The 16,680-nt window shown below is 33.2% G+C and overlaps 1 protein-coding gene across 5 annotated transcripts in view; it reads right to left on the minus strand.

Moving 5' to 3' along the window:
- CEP290 (centrosomal protein 290) overlaps window positions 1–16,680 on the minus strand; it is a 53,201-nt gene that overhangs the window by 17,156 nt on the left and 19,365 nt on the right. For all 5 annotated transcript variants that reach the window (XM_062584930.1, XM_062584920.1, XM_062584913.1 and 2 more), the window contains exons 22-38: window positions 14,947–15,049; window positions 13,418–13,648; window positions 12,666–12,839; window positions 11,203–11,314; window positions 10,170–10,375; window positions 8,403–8,554; window positions 7,303–7,414; window positions 6,069–6,524; window positions 4,951–5,115; window positions 4,595–4,702; window positions 4,374–4,508; window positions 3,612–3,878; window positions 2,514–2,621; window positions 1,762–1,961; window positions 907–1,120; window positions 575–712; window positions 279–500 (exon numbers count right to left, since the gene is read on the minus strand). In XM_062584930.1, the coding sequence (XP_062440914.1) occupies window positions 279–500; window positions 575–712; window positions 907–1,120; window positions 1,762–1,961; window positions 2,514–2,621; window positions 3,612–3,878; window positions 4,374–4,508; window positions 4,595–4,702; window positions 4,951–5,115; window positions 6,069–6,524; window positions 7,303–7,414; window positions 8,403–8,554; window positions 10,170–10,375; window positions 11,203–11,314; window positions 12,666–12,839; window positions 13,418–13,648; window positions 14,947–15,049 (3,103 nt within the window). The remainder of the gene's footprint in view (window positions 1–278; window positions 501–574; window positions 713–906; window positions 1,121–1,761; window positions 1,962–2,513; window positions 2,622–3,611; window positions 3,879–4,373; window positions 4,509–4,594; window positions 4,703–4,950; window positions 5,116–6,068; window positions 6,525–7,302; window positions 7,415–8,402; window positions 8,555–10,169; window positions 10,376–11,202; window positions 11,315–12,665; window positions 12,840–13,417; window positions 13,649–14,946; window positions 15,050–16,680) is intronic.

Below are 16,680 nucleotides of genomic sequence, written 5' to 3' on the forward strand. Positions count from 1 at the left end.
TCAGACTCTTTCATACTTATTTCAAGGTGCCAGTGATTTTCAGCTTCTTCCTTATATTTGAAATGTGCTTCTAACAGCAAAAGCTAATACCTCATACACAACCTGCAGAAATCAGGCTGATGAACAATGTAAGTTTTCAAACCAAATATCAGACTCGATGCCTGCTGAATGTACTTACCCTTTCTCCTTCAAAACAGCACATATATGCAGAAAATTGACCAACTTTGAATAAGATTAAAAAAATAAAACAAAACAGACTGCCCCCCAAACACATCTACCTGAATACTACTGGTCAGCCTCCTAATCCTTTTTTTCAGCTCTTCAGTTTCTTTTTCCATTTCATTTTTTTCTCCCAGCATTTTAGTAAATGCCTTTTGTTTCCTCTGTAGTTCTTGCTTCAACTCATCCACTTCATTTAACAAAGAACTCTCTCTGTTTTTACTTATTTTAAGGATATCTTTAAATTTTGTAATCTGATTATTTAATTCCTCTATCTGTGTCTAGAAGAAAAAAAAAAAAAATCAGGACACCAGCAATACAAAAACCCAAGGCAAAGATACTACTTAGTACTCACGGTGAGCCCCTTTGTTTGTCTATCAACGATCTCCTGGACATTCAAGTATGCCTCTTTTTGTGATGCTGCAGAAATAATCTGCTGTTCAGCATTAGCAGTCATTTCTGCTCGGAGTTCCAAAAGTGCTTTACTCAAAGCCTAAAGAAAAACCCATCAAATTTTATAAGTTACTATGAACAATACAAAATAGAAAAAGGCAATTCAATTTTAATATGTTAAATTATTCAACTATATTCTACCTACTGTTGTGCTCTACAGAGAAATCTTAAGCTTTGAGCCATATTAAACACTTAGTTTAATTTGTGGCATAAGTGTGATTTTTGTTGACTAACTTTTTGCTGCTTCTCTTTTAAGGCTAACTGGCTCTTCAGGCGTTCCACCAGGTTTTTCAGTGTTGCTGTGGGTGCTCTATTATTTGCTTCTTTTTGGGCCTCTAATTCAGCTTTTACATTCACTAATTCCTTCTCCATCTGAGATAACATGTTCCTCAATTCATTTGCTTCATCCTTCAGATGTTCCACATCAACTGCATGCTTTTCCTGAAGTCTAATGTAAAATAAGCATAAATAGGATGCATTGCAATAATTAAGTTAGCAAACTTGAAATAACCAAGGAAACAACCTTATGTTTTTATTATTGTTAATGTGAATAACACGAATTTGGACATAGCAAAGACTCCCTCCACCAAGAATACCTCCATTTAATAAGAAAATTATTCAAGATCAACAAATGTTAGAGTACTATTCATATTTTCCTCTTTTCGAATTAATAATAAAGTTATTCTAACTCTTGGCGTTCGCAGGTAAAGAAACATTCTACTTTCCTCCTTTTAAAGAAGGGATAAATTCTCATGAATTTAAAATGCTAGCTTAAAGACTTAACTTAAAGACATTGGTCATACCAAGACTCATGGAATACTTTCTTTTTTGCTGAAAGGCACAAAGTTAACAACTGAAAGGCATTTTGCAAGCCACAGTTTTTTCAATATTAGCCTTGATGAAGGATTTTAAAGTAAAACAGTTTACAGTTACCAATGATGGTAACTCTTCTGAGTTAGTTTTTTCAGCCAAGCCTTAAATTCAGCAAAAACATGCTCAGTTCAATAGACCCCTTCAGTAACAGCAATACGTAGCTAATTTGATCCAATCCATTTGTGACTTCATTACATTAATAGTCTAAAAACTTACTGGGCCCTGATACTCTCAAACTCTTTGATTTTCATTGAAGTAATTTGTTTTTGTTTTTCCAAGGCAGATGATGTTTTCTTTAATTTGCTAACAAGTGAAGCAAGAGAATTGTCCTGTTCTGCTACAGTTTGCTCCATTTCAGCCAAACGGAGGAAATGTTTGTCACTAGGAAGTGATAAAGAAGGCTTTTTCATTAACTCCTGTAAAACAGAACAAATACACATGACAAATATTTTAAGGTTTAAATCAAATAGAAATTAGTGATGCTTTTCAAACTCAATCTTGAACATAACCGAATATGATAATTCTTATCTATTGTGACACAAGTCATAGTCCACGCAGAAACCTCAATCACATAGCTTTCAAAAGAGCTCTTTACAGATGTCAACTTATCATAAAGTGTCAAAAGATGAACTGAATTAGGTCGGGTCACTTCCTTTAGCCATAGACTTTGAATGACAAGAAAAAAAATATAAAAAGACATCTACCTCTCTCCTAAAACTCCCCATAAATTAGGATAATACAAAATACGCTCTTATACGCTGTGGCACTAACTTTGTTATTTACATTTGTTCTCAAACCCATCTCTCAAATGCTTTCAATTCAAGAATACAATAATTCTGTATTGACTACCAATTTATTTTTCTGGTCATCATTTCTTACTTACTTTTGACTGCAAAATTGTTCTCTTGAACAATAATTTTCAAAATTTGGGAACAACCTCATTCATCCCACAAATAACCATAACTCACCAAAGCAGTTTGTTTGAATTTATTAAGGGAATTGTCAGTATGCAAATCTAACTTCTGGTGTAGAACTCTCAGGTCTTCTTCATGCTTCTTGGCTACTTCCTCTTGTTCCTGTAAGTAAGGGAAGCAAAGATGTAACACTATTATACTTACACTGGCACATAATTCTAGAAATTAATGAAATTGCAGCATCTTGTACACTGATTCCTCACTCACTGAATTGATACTCTGATCTTTTATTGTCCCCCAAATTTTCCTCTATTTCTACCATTTTTTAAATTCTTCTCATTTTTGCTATACCCACTGACTATACTTTTTCCCCCTTTTAACACCTATTGAGAAAAAAAATTCACCTTTGCAGTTTTACACTATGTTTGCTTTAGCAAGTAGAAGGGTACAACAGAACATGAGCTGTAAACCAAAACAGCAGGTGCTGAAGATCGACATCTATACTATGCACTTTTCAGGGCTGTTTACTTTGAACTAGTTTTGGTCTGGTCCCATAAATTGCATGTTTGCTAGCATGTGGTGCATAGTAAATTCATTCTTAGACTGCATTTTCTGGTTTAGCATCAAAGCAATAAAATTTAATTTCTCTCAGATGAAATAGCTATACATGTTAAAAAAAAAGCACAATAAATGAAAATGATAGGAAATCTGCTTCAAAAATGCAGTCCTCATACAAACACACTAGTATAGAGACCCCCAGTCTTGAAGTACCTGTTAAACACAAGGTCTGCTTTTAAGAACATTTTCTATAAACACATCTTTCATATGCCTCCCAAATATACTGCAAGATGTAATCCACAGCTTATTGTTATAAGTACATGAAAACCCCATATAAATATAGGAGTCCACTTCTCTTTTTCCTCCTGTCATACTAATTTAATTCCTAGAAAGATCAGATACATGAAACGCTTGACTGAGAGTATATAAGAAGTTACAAAAACTCTTCACGAACTTCCTACATGAAAAATGAATAATCATACCTGCTCCACTTCCTCTGAAGTCAGAAAACTACTAAAATTTCACTAACAATGAGATGAACAAAGAATCAACAACTTAAAAATAGGAGAAAATACACACAAAAAGTTTAGCTACCTCTCTTGCTTTAGCAAGTAAACGTTGATACTTCTTTAACACTTCCTCCTTCTGATTTAATCTTGCTTGCATATTTGCAATGGTTTGATGAGCAATTTTTACGGCATGATGGTACTCCGGATCATCATCTTTTCTACTTAATTCAGCTATTATTTTTTCTCTTTCTGATGTTGCAGGTAATCGAAGTCTTAGTTCATTTATAACCTTGTCTCTTGATAGAATATTTTGTTCAGCTTTCCACAGAGCAGTTTCCTTTTCTTTTAATTTCTGCAACAAAAGGTATCAGAAAGATTTGTCTAAATTGACTTATAATCACAAAATGTTTTGTGCCCAGTTTTTTTATGAGATTATTGTAAGATCAAAAGTCCTGTGATATAATTAGCATGTCATTATGTATTATTGCTTGGCACAAAGCACCTATGTGCTATAACTTTGTGCTATCAAAGTTATGAAGCTCGTGTCTTCAGATAGTTTGTGGTTCACAAACTGTTTTCTCTAACAGATTTTCAATTTAGTGATCTCAATTTTAGATTTTAGATTGTAACCTAAAATACTTTAAAAATCTAATTTTTTCTAATGGAAAAAAATGTTAATTTTAGTTGTATACTATCACTCACATTCTCCAAGTTAAATAATTCTAATGGAATGAACACATTTGAGTGACATTTACCAAAGGTTATTTGCAATATACAAACAAAAAAAATTAAAGACCATAGATATACAAACTTTGGCATTTATAAGAAAATTTTTATATTTCGCTACCTCCTCTAGTGATTTGCAGGTTGACCTAGTTTCCAGGATTGTTCGAACATGCTCCTGAATTTTTCTCAAAGCCAGCTCAAGTTGCTGTGGAAGGGGCAAACTAGGGTCTGGAACTGATCCTGTAGCCTCTTCAAACTGCACAGAAAGATTCACATGCATGTTATCTAACAATTCCAAAAAAGTGCTCATCAGACTATTTTTAGTTAATTTAACGCATGTACCTTTAAAGCAGTCCTAAGTATTTCATTTTGCTGATGATCATATATGTCTAATTGGCGCTGCAGTTCTACTTCCCTCTGGTCCCAAGACATTTGCCTTTCTTCATGAAACTGTAACAAATACTTGATAAAGACATCTTATTCATTGAAGGCAAGGAGAATTTTATAACTGACTTAAACAGGAAATATATATATGGAAATATAAAATGTTTGAAAATGACTCAAATGTGCTACCGTGAAAAGAGTTATGGAACCAAAGTGCAAACATTTATGTTAACAAACTAGGAAAAAAAATATTCTTAAATCATTTAATGAAATAAGAATTTTCTGTTTTTCTAATAGCATGCAGAAATATATACCTTATTCTGCTGTACAATTTCTTCTTCCAGATTATTGATTGTACATTCATATTCAGAAATTATATTATTCAAATATTTCAACTCTTCCTTTTGCTTGACTAATTCTCGATTCAGTTTAAGTTCCTGCAGATGGAGTTCTTCCATCTTCATATGCCATTCAATTACCTAATAATAAATTATACACAATATTATAATTTATCAAGCCCACAGGCTGTCTAGATGCAGCTACACTCTTTGACTTTGAGGCAGCAGGGCATTTATCCAATCAATGTGTGTGTGTGTGGGGGGGCTCTGCCTCCAAGCTTTTTCACTTCTGTTGAATAAGGAGGCATGGCAAGAATATTTAACTGCAAGAGGGATGACTGAAAAGGGCAGCAGATAATTGGAGATGTAGTACATCTCCCCTACTCTGACAAAGAGAACCCTTTCTCATGTTCCAGATAATTTTTAAATGATCTGAGCTATATCATATGCACCCCCACAGCTTGAACAAAAAAAGCATTCAAGAAGTTTGGTTGTCTTTTCCAAAGCAGTAACAGATCTTCAAAACCATAAAAGCACTGTATAAAATTAAAAAATACTAAAAAAGTTCAGTAGTGCATATGTACTAACTGTAATAGGACATTTTTATTTCAAAATGCTCTAGAAAATTTTTGAAAATTAGCTAAAAAATTGCTTACATACTGACATCTTTAATCATAAAAGATAAAGCCATATTACATACCATACAGTGACTCTTATCCAGCTGAAAGACAACATTTATAATAGCAAAATATGATTAAGGGGCATTACAAGGGAATAACAACATTACTGCCTGAATTAAGTGCCTCTGAATTTATTTAAGAAGTCATGGATTTGTATCAACTTCAATTTAAGTTGGCAGAATAGTACTTCATAATGTTACTCTGTGTCTAATTTCAACCTTCACTTCCTAAAAAAAGTGGTCATAACAGAAAATTAATAAATTATAAATGGTAAGTAACTAATGATTGTCTTTTTTTCAAAAAACAATAGCTGTCACATTCTAAAACAGTATGTTTAGGGCACAGACTGGACTGAAATTTAATTTAAGTGCACATCAAATCAGCATGGCTATTCAAAGCTGTAAAACAGCTAACCTTTTGAGCTCCTCTTGTATCCTTCAATGCACTTAGTAATTCCTCTAAACTTTTTAGCTTTAACTCCATCTCCAGTGCTCTGTTTTCTGCATTTCGACGCTCTTGCTGGGCATGCTGAACTTCTTCCAGGATTTTCAGTTTGTCATTCTGCAGCTGAATCATGGTTTTCGAGAATTTTTCTTGTTGTGCTAAAGGCAGAGCACCACTAAACTGTCGCCGTAAAGACTGAATTGTCTGACGTAAATGTTTGGCTCTATTCCTTCCTTCCAGTCGGGCAAAATATAAGGTTTGTTCTCTGTCATCAAGTTTCTGCTCTAATCGTAGATTATGGATCTCCATTTTCTGTAGTTTCAATGCAAGTGTCTCCAACTTGTCTACAGCACTGGATTCGCTAACTTGAAGGGCTATGATACGCTGATGAAGTTTGGCAATAATTGCTTTTTCATCTGACTGTGCCTAAGAACAAAATATAGAGTAACAATATTTTTTCATTTTTAATATAATAATGCAGTGTTTATGTAATATGTAAATAAGGAATTATTATCTTTTTATATTTTATACACTGCATGCATTTTATCCCCCAGATAGGAGCAAGAATTAGCCACTAAAAACAGAAATTTTTCTATGGTCATTTCTACAGCCAAATTTTAAAAGTATCTTCTCAGGTAAAATTTTTAAAAACAGTGTCTTCTCAAAATGCCAGGAAACAAGGAAGAAAAGTATGTAGAGTATATCCTATTTGTTAATTTTAAAAACTGATAGAAGTTTTGCATTTATGGATTCAAATCATTCTAGAGCATGGAAACAGTCCCAAGAGATTTTTTTTTTTTTTTAAGCAAATAGTAAAGCAACATGGTAAGTCTGTTGCAGCTCTTCAAGATTCACAAATCATGTCTCAGAGGGGAAAAAAAATGATCAGACTTTCTGTTTTTACATATAAAAAAATGGTCATGATCTATTAATTGTATGAGAACAAATATTACCTGAATAACATGGAAAAAAAATGGGATCTGTTTTATAGTTGTATGAATAGCAATGCAAAAAAATGGAGGAGAAATTAATTTAAGTCTTATGGAACTCTTAAAATGATACGAACATTCCAAGGATCAGCTTGCTAAGATCCTTCTAAAATATTTTTGTTGTTTCTCAATTTACTCTAGAATTACTTAATTCCCTTCTCCTTTGGAAAAAATTCAGAAAACTGCAGTGTTAACTAAGGTTGACTTCAGCATACCTGATAATCTAAAATTTGCATTCTAAGAGATTCCACTTCCTTCTCTCTGCATTGTTGTCGTGCCTCCAGAGCTCCGACTTGCATTTTTGCAACATCAGACAGTTCCCTTAACCTTGCAGGAAAAACAACAATGTTGTGCCATTTGAAACCACTGAATAACCTATTCAGCTCTTCTACACAGACGCTAGAACAAGATGTTTAAAATACTATTTCATATCAAGGCATTCAAAGACTCCATTCTCTTCAGCCTATTCATCTCTACTACTTGTTGTCCTTCTTAAGTACTGAGCAGTGCCTCTTTAGTTTTTTTACAGAAGGATCTCCTATAAATTATACGCATAGTTTGCTAGTAGATACTCACTCTAGGAAAACAACAGGGTAGTCTTTACATAACGTAAGCATCTCTCTCCTTCTCTATTTCCCTCCCAATTCAAAACATAAATACTCAACAAATTTCATTCCCTGTTCATCCTCTGCTTTGCCAAGTCTGATCTCTCATTTTCGACATCAAAATCACTGCAAATATGCCCCCATAGGCTTTGCTGCTTTAGAAATGTAACAGGATTATATTTTATTGCTTACTCAAATACAAATGCCCATGATAACAATCACATCAACATATCTGAAAAGATCAGTATTTGAATTTATGCATACCAAGTCTATCTCTTTTAATAAAAGAAAAAAAATAAGTCAGCCAGCTTAAACCTAATTTTCAATATATCTTGATTCTTTGGGGAAAAAAATGCTTTCTAATTCCTTTTATGAGTTTTTCATAAATCTACTGGAGGTTCTAGCAAAGAAACAAAATCGATCTTTAATTAAATTTTCTTAAAAAACAAAAAGTATCTATGCGTACATCTACTCACACCTATCTAGGACAGCAATTCTTTGTTCAAATCAAAACAAAGTGAATGATTTTCTTTGTAGTGCCTGAATGAAATGCTTTTTTTTTTCAATTCCAAATTTGGCATATATAAATAAAAAAAAAAAGCACTGAAAATTACCAGTGAGTCATACACAAACAGTATATGTCTATACAGCCTAAATTTCTGAATGTTTCCAAACACACTGCATTTTGAATTTGTTACCTCAATACTTACTTTGATACTTCAGTCTTTAGTTCCATCTCACTTTTTTCTAGTTCCATGATTTGTCGTCTATCTGCATCACTTACTGCCTTACTCACGCTATTTGACAGTTCATCTCTTAATTCTTGTTCTACTTTCTGTGCCTCCAGGTTGATTTTGGTGAGCTTAAAAAGTGAAAAACAAACAAAAATGGTATCCCTAAGTGCACATCAGCCTCCAACTCCTGCAAAAAGTACCAAAAGTATCTTGTATTTTTCAGTCATTACAAATATCGTACAGCTGTTAGAAAAAAGTTTTCTTTTCTTTCTGCTTAAACATCTCTTTTTTATTAATCTGATTACGCTCAAAAAACTGACTTCCAAAAAAAAAAAAAAAAAAAAAAGGTGGTCTCTCTTATCACCTGGACCTCAAGTATTTGAGGCACTACCCTCTAGAAAATTAGCAAACTAGTGAAATAGAGGTTTATATGGGTAAGAAAAGAAGGAGTCATGCTGAAGTAGGAAATTTGGAAAGAGAAACCTAGAAGACTTCCTCTAGTTATCAATTCTTAAAACTGAACTGGCTTAAAATTTTCACTAATTACCTTAGCACAGTCTTACCAGCTATAAAAAAAGAAACAATGTTAGATTAGGAGGCACTGCCAACAGGCATATATGAAACAGAAAACAAACATCCTGAAGTTATAGGAATAAAAAGAGATGCACAGAGGCCCTAATAAGAATAAATTCTGGTATTAGTTAGGAATTCATCAACTGAAATGAAGACCACTATACCTAAGTGTATCATAGGACAGAAGACAATATATGTAAAAGTGAAAAAAGGAAACATCATCTAGGGTACAACTCCTGAGGTATTTATTAATGGAAAAAAGAGTCATGCCATCATCAAAGGCTTTAACAATGCCATCTCTGAAAAGCTTTATGCACTTTCAGTGACTCCAGACTCCATGTCTAAAATAAATGTGTAAAAACACCACTAAACTGATAGAGAAATAGAAAGCTCAAAGCAATCTAAAATAGGTAGACTGTTGCATAGCAAAACACAAGGAATGGGAAATGACTACTGTCTATCAACATTCCTATCAACACAAACACAAGGGAAGAAAAATTATAGTTAAGCTGTAAGCCAGTAGCGGCACAAGAACAAACTTGAACAACTCTCTATAAATATATTTAGACTGGAGATTAGAATAAAATTCCATAAATTAATTACTTCAACAGTAGGAAACAAACTTCAGACAGGATATAGTGGGCACACACAAAAAAAAATCTAACAAGATTGATATATTTACAACAGGAATTATAAGGGTCATCTGCAACAGCAGGGGATCAGATTTGATCACACATGATTTCTCTTCTATTCCTGTATTACAATTTATGCTTGACACGACAGAAAGACAATGACAGTAACATAACAGAATTATGACAGTATCACTCACAAAAGGGATGCAAAGCTCTAATACTTTCAGAATCATTAGAACTTAGGGAAAAGTTAGCAGGAAAGACTACTATTTGGAGCCTGTTGAATAAGTAGCTAGCTATTTGTCAAGGTGCTCACCATATATTTTATAGAGAATAACTCATCTTTGAAATAAAGTTAGTTATATTTTGAATAAAGGTCCTGTCCATGTGAAATTGCAGTGAGTACAGGCAGCATCACAAATTATGCATCATAAACCTATCTATCATAATGCTATATGAGTGGTTAAAACTCAGCTCAAAAATGTGCTTCTAAGATGTGTCAAACTCCAGTCTTAACATATTATTGCAACAGATTTACCTCAGCAAATTTTGTTTCCAATTCAAAATTACGTTCTTCTACTTGCTTTAAAGTATTCCTTAAATGTTCATACATTCGTTGTGAATGTTCTGCTCTCTGTCTTTCATTTAATTCCTTCATTTCCAACATTGTGATTTTCTTAGAAATGGTTAAAATCTCACTGTTGGTTATTGCTTTTGTGGCCTTGTCCGTTGCACTGTCATCCCCTATATTCAAAAATATTTAAATTAAATAATATATAAGCTGATCCAACTATGAATATTATTTATACCATGAAATAGAAAATGAATTTTTCTTTGTCAGATAAACTTAATCAAAACATTTAGATTATTTCTTAAAGCGGAGGTATGGATATTGAAATAGTCTTGCCTTATTACAAGCTTGAAAAAATCTATTTTGAAAAAAAATCATAAATCATAATTAGTTATTGATGGGTATCGCTGCAACCACAGTTACTGAAATTGATAATTGTTTTAATGTAGTCTTTACTTCATACTTATTCAGCTGGTAAATCTTCAGCAAATTGATTAAAAATCTGGAAAAGGAAGACACAGACAAATTCTTGAAAAATAGCAGTGTAACCTGTATACAAAGAACTCCTCAGTTATCAAGAAAAAATAATGATGTTATAAAGCATGAAACTAGGAAAAAAGAAAACATTCTTCTGACAACCTATGAAATACTTTAAGTGAATATCCAGCCAGATATGTCATGTTATTCAAAAAACCAGGAGATGAAGCCTTGCAAGTTTCAGCTTTTAAACCCTTGACCCAACAACCTATAACAAATCAAGGTGGAACAATTTCCTGGGGAAGTAACCAAGTGTATTTTGATGGAAGAACTAAGAAGAAGGAAAAAAAAAATGGGGGAGGAGGCGAAGAGAGAGAAAATGGAAAAATGGATACAACATACTGTTTTGTTTTTTTTTCATTTTTTTCCCTTCATATACATTAATTTTAAAATGTTGAAAAAATTATTTGCATACAAGACATACAATTTATTTTTAATGTTACAAAAGAACTTTTATACTTGCCTAGTTTAGCCATTTGTTCCCAAGCCTGCTCTATAGTGTGAAGTTTTTCTTTCGTTATCTCCAGTTCTTTATTCAGTGAATTTATCTGTGTTTTCAAGGATTCATTCTCCCGCTGCATGACAGGAAAGATGCAATGTAACTACAAACTAACTGTAGCAGATTTGATATTTAGTATCTATAAAAAAATTAAAGTTCACAGATTTTACCTATGCATAATCCCTTAACCTACAAACATGGAAACAGAATACCATAGGTCCACTTCTAGGAGTCAAAATGTTCATTTTTGCTCTCTGGATGTATGTTTCTGTCAATTAGTATTAACATGAATATTTATGATCACAGAGACCATGATTCCTAGAGTGTCTAGAATTATATAAAGAAACCTAAGCTTGTCATACTAAACACACTTCGTAAGTACTTTCCATAAGTACTAAACACTTTCATGGTGGAAATGAAGAAGTACTTCTGTGAATATTAAATTCAGGTGAATTTAATGACTCAGTATGTTTACCCAGCACTTAGGCATTTAACTTTTGTTAGTCACAGACAGCCTAATTGACAAGAACATGACAGTTGTTTTAACTACTGTTTTTTTCTAGAAATTATTTCTTGTATGAATGAAGCAGGGAGGTAATAACTGATATCTGAAGCCAACTTCACAGATCTTGAAGAGAAACTCCCTTCTACTCCAAAATAAAAGTTCACGGGAATAGTACTACATTTGCAGTACTTATATTGCAAACACATTATGAACATTCTTTGGTCATTTGCTTGTTCATTTCATACAAACAGATATTGTTTTTCAGAACTGAGTTATTCATTCCTGTAACTCAAGGATGAGTAAAAATGAATACTTCAGGACAAAGTAAAGCTTTGAAAGTGTTCACTCTACTTTCCTTATGAACTCCAATATTAACGATAAATATTCTTTCCATCATCCTATTTTTGATAATCAAAGAAGTAGACATATTTGGTGGAGAAACACACCCAGAATTTAACTTAAAAAGCAAATAAGCCAAATAAAAAAACTCAAATAAACAAAACCTTTTATGCATGTCTACTGAAATGAAGATCTCTTGACATCTGATATTTCTCCAAAAACTGACAAAGTAACAGGTAAGAAAATTAAAATATCAAGAGCAACATTAAAATAAAATTATGATGCAGCTAGATTTTATTTTGTACATCACATTTTCAACAGGTCCACACTGAAAATAGCTGCTTGTTAAAACTAGAGAGCCAAATTCTTGTCTAAATTTAAGCTTCAGCTTGTCAGACCAGCTCTCTTTCTCTACATTTCTACTCGCTCCAGTATGTCCTTCCCACTGCAGAACCATTACAAATACTAGCAGTTCTAGCACTGGGACTTTCATTTTTTCTTTTAAGTAAGGATGAAGAATAACACAGAATGAATGCAAAATGACATTTTTTCCCTTAAGGCTCAAGCATAATACAAACTTTACCTCCATATGTTCCATATTTGATGTCCGCTGGATGAGCAGGTTATCTTTTTGTAATATATCTCTGTATTTAGCAGTTAATGCATTATACTGCTTATTAACCAGTTCTAGCTCAGACAGTGGCACACAATCATCCAATACTTTTTGCAGAGCTGCAATTTTAAAGCTAGCCATTTCCTATGAAAATAATCAATATACTGGGTTACTGAGGTCTGCTAAATCTTTAAAATGAAATACTAAACTCACTCTAAAAGAATAAAGAATAACAGTTAATACATTGTTTTAAAGTACAATAGCGATAGTATGATAGTTTTACTAGATTAATATTTATCAACTGCTTTCAATAAAGAGTCACAAAATTTCTCTAGTATTCCAACTCTTGTAGTAATTTTATCAATAGCTGCCTCAAGATCATAATGTATTAGTCAAAAATGTATTTCATAAAGATGAGTTAATATAGGCTGTACATACCTGAAAGGTCAAAAAGAGAGACTAGTTTCACACAATACTTTCATTAAAAAAAACTTTAAAATAGCTTTGGGGGCGGGGGGACAATTAACAAGCTTCTTGTTACAATACTTATTTATATGTAAAGAATGCTCTGAAAAAATTTGTAACAGCATTTAACCAGCATTCAGTTAAGGCATTAACAAACTCTGTACTAACAAGTACTGTCTCCCGCTAAAAACTATAACAACATATTATTGGCAAATAGACTGCAAAAGCAAAACATGTCTTACTACTACTAACCATACCTTGAATCGTTGCAAGTGTCCAATCTTCTTTGTAACTGCAGTCTCTATATGTGTTATTTCATCCTTTAGCTTCTCATTCTCTTTTCTAAGATGTTGTTCCATCTCAAGTAAAGTAGTACACCGCCTTGTTAATGACCTTTCATTAACTCGTAAGACAGTTATTTTTCTATTATTTTCTGCAAGTAATTTTTTTGTTTCATTGGGATCCATCTGAAGTGCACTGAGTAAATTCTGTAAAATAAAGTAGGTTTTTACAGGAGACATGTACAGAAATACCGTAAACTCAACTACATAGACTAGCTTTCCTTGTTAAAATACAATTTTCTAATCTAATTTTAAAATCTCTGTTAGTATATCTGAAGAGGTTTCTTTCTGCTAATTATACATAACACGTACAAACACACACATGATGTTGGAAAACAGAAATATTTCCATCTTCAAAATCATTAGTTTCTGAGGACGAAAACTAAATACATCTGATTAACTAATGCAATTTTTTGCATTTTATCATTATTCTTCACTCTTTTAGTAGACCTATGTAGCTTTTAGAATCAAAATAAATGTTTTTTAATCATTTTCTAAAACAAATAGAACTCCTGTGGTTTCAGTCCATACACTAATAATCTCCTAGTTAAGATTTCAATTAGTATTTGTAAAGTAACCACACACAAGCTCCTGCGGAAGTGAGTGTGCATGCCTGTATGCATACACATGCACATGTAAATCCTGGGGGGAAAGAAGAATTACTTACAGTAGCAGAGCTTAAAATTCTATATACAAGTATGAAAGTTTATAATGTTGGGGGGAAAAGTTACCGAGCAACAGTTATAACCCAGTTTGAGACTGCCAGATGTTTCCCTCCTGGCACTGCAACTTGTGTCTAGGCATGAATGAGCTTCCTCCCTGTGTCTGACACCATGAGCAGCAGCAGGCTCATTAGCAGACTGGCAGCACAGAATGCAACAAGTAGGGATCTACCCCTCAGGTGGTGAGTAGAGGAACTTGTGCGGTGCTTTCTCAACAGCACATGGACTAGCATAATGCAAGGAGGGGCACAGGTACACATTAAACTGGAGCACCCCCATCTGCAACAAGAAGTGTGTGTAAACAGGGCAACTTGCACCTTTAGGAATTGGTATTTGTGCTTGTAATCTGAAGGGACAAGGGTGGGAGGGTGCGAACATAACTGGGAATGTGGGTGTGTGGGGAGAGAACAATTTGGGATTAGCTATAGAAGAGTGTTTAGAAATTTGTAGGTGTATACTAACATTTTGTAAGTATCTAGTATTGTGATTTATCTTTGGAATGGCTTCTATTGTTTCTGAATGTATAGTTCACTGACTGCTGGTTAATTACCTGTCCCTAATAAACCAATAAACCACTTCCTTTCTGATTTGATTTAAATTGAGCAGTATTTTGCCTGCAATGTTCTCCTCCTTTTTAACAAATTATACTACGGTATTAAAGACTCTTATCATGTGCCTGTATTAAACCCCTTAAAAATGTGATAGTAAAAAAAAAATACTTACAGAATATTCCTTTATTTGTGTAGCATCCTGTTCTTTTTGTTCTTCTAGCTTTTTCTTTTCCTCTTTCATTTCTTTAGATACTTTTTGCCAGCTTTCCTTTTCACTGTCATAGTCAATAAATGTTTTCATTTAGAATGATGAAATACTTGAGTTTTCAAAACTGTAACTACAACAGTAACCCTTAAAGTACTGCAGACCAAGATATTCATTGTTCACAATAATGTAATTTGAAAAAAGACTTTATAAAACTGTAGATGGGTAACTAAAAATTATCTAATTTTTTTAGGCTGCAGCTGGTTTAACAATGAACACATACTAATTCTTAAAAAAAAAAAAAGTTCAAGTTAGAGTACTCAGGAAAGCTAAGGTCAATCAAAAAGATAGGAAATAACTGTGTGTAAGATAAATGCTTTCTCTGTCCTCCAGGTGTGTACTACCAGGATGAGACAGTGATGTCTACTGCAAAGAATATCCACATAAGGGATTTAATATGTTTTAAATTATATACTTGGATTTCAGCTAAATTGTTTTAAGTATCTCTTTGTAAAACTAGCTAAAGTTTAAAACTTTTCAGAAAAACAACATCAACAAAAACCACTTTCAGTACCTCTTGAAAACTTCAGGTCCCCCTTTTAAAAGGAAACAAAAAAATGATACAATTGACTATTGTTTTTCTGTGAGCCTGTAGTTGATCATTTTCTTTTTGAAGCACGCTAGGCCCAGCAGATATTCTCAGCTGTGCCCATTAATTAGGGTGATGAGATGCACAGCTAGTTAAAGTGGTTTGGCAAATAATGCCTCTTTCTTTAACTGTTTTCTTTTCATGAAGCACTCATGGTCATTAGCTAAGAGGAACAACATGTTAGAGGAAGAAGGCTTCTGAGAATATTCCTGAGAGAGTGACTATCTTTTCCTTTTGAAGTATTTTTTAATTTATCATACAGAGTGGTATAGCCTCAGAAGGGAGATTACTCACTTATGCTCTGAGAATTCCCCACAACATAGAAATTAGCTGTTTCTTTAGTAGCTGTAGGTTCAAATTTGCTTTAGGAAGTGGACAGACTTAAACCTAAGTCTCCTATATCCAGATCCTGAATCTGAGGTCAGAATTCTGAATAAAATGGTAGGCAATACCTGTTTAAATCAATTAAATCAATTTTCAACAGTTTTGCAACTTTTTCCTTCCATTGTTCCTTTATTTAAAATGCACAAAAGATAGAGTTTTTACCCCTGGTTTTTCTATTTAAGTAAGAAAATAAACACAAAAATACAAAAAAGTCCTGTTTCTGTTTAGCCTACACTAGTCTCCTCTACCTACCTACCTCCTCTACCTTCATTTTTAATCTGGAAACAAAAAAGACTATGAACCTGTTTATACAGGTCTGATGAGGAAGTTCCTGTAGACCGTACAGGATAGTATAGGCTAGTCTAAGTAAATAATCTAGGTATTTTCAATGACAGATTGTCTTTGAGGTCCTCTTCATTGCCCTGATCTTTAAGAAGTATGATCTCTTCAAAGAGTAATGATAACACTCTCAGAGGAGATCTCTTAGTTTCCTCCATAATGGGAGAAAAAAAAGGAAGGGGTAAGAAGGCATTTTGAAGGTAAGTTTTTATGGAATGTCATGTCTTGGAGTGTATCTCTCCACCCTTTTTGGAGAAGGAGCTTTGACTCATCATACATAATCTAGTAGTAAATAAGGTAGTGTTGTATAACTTCTAATATTTTCAAGA

The sequence above is a fragment of the Rhea pennata genome, chromosome 1 (genome assembly GCF_028389875.1).
Source record: "Rhea pennata isolate bPtePen1 chromosome 1, bPtePen1.pri, whole genome shotgun sequence".
Taxonomy (NCBI): Eukaryota; Metazoa; Chordata; class Aves; order Rheiformes; family Rheidae; genus Rhea; species Rhea pennata.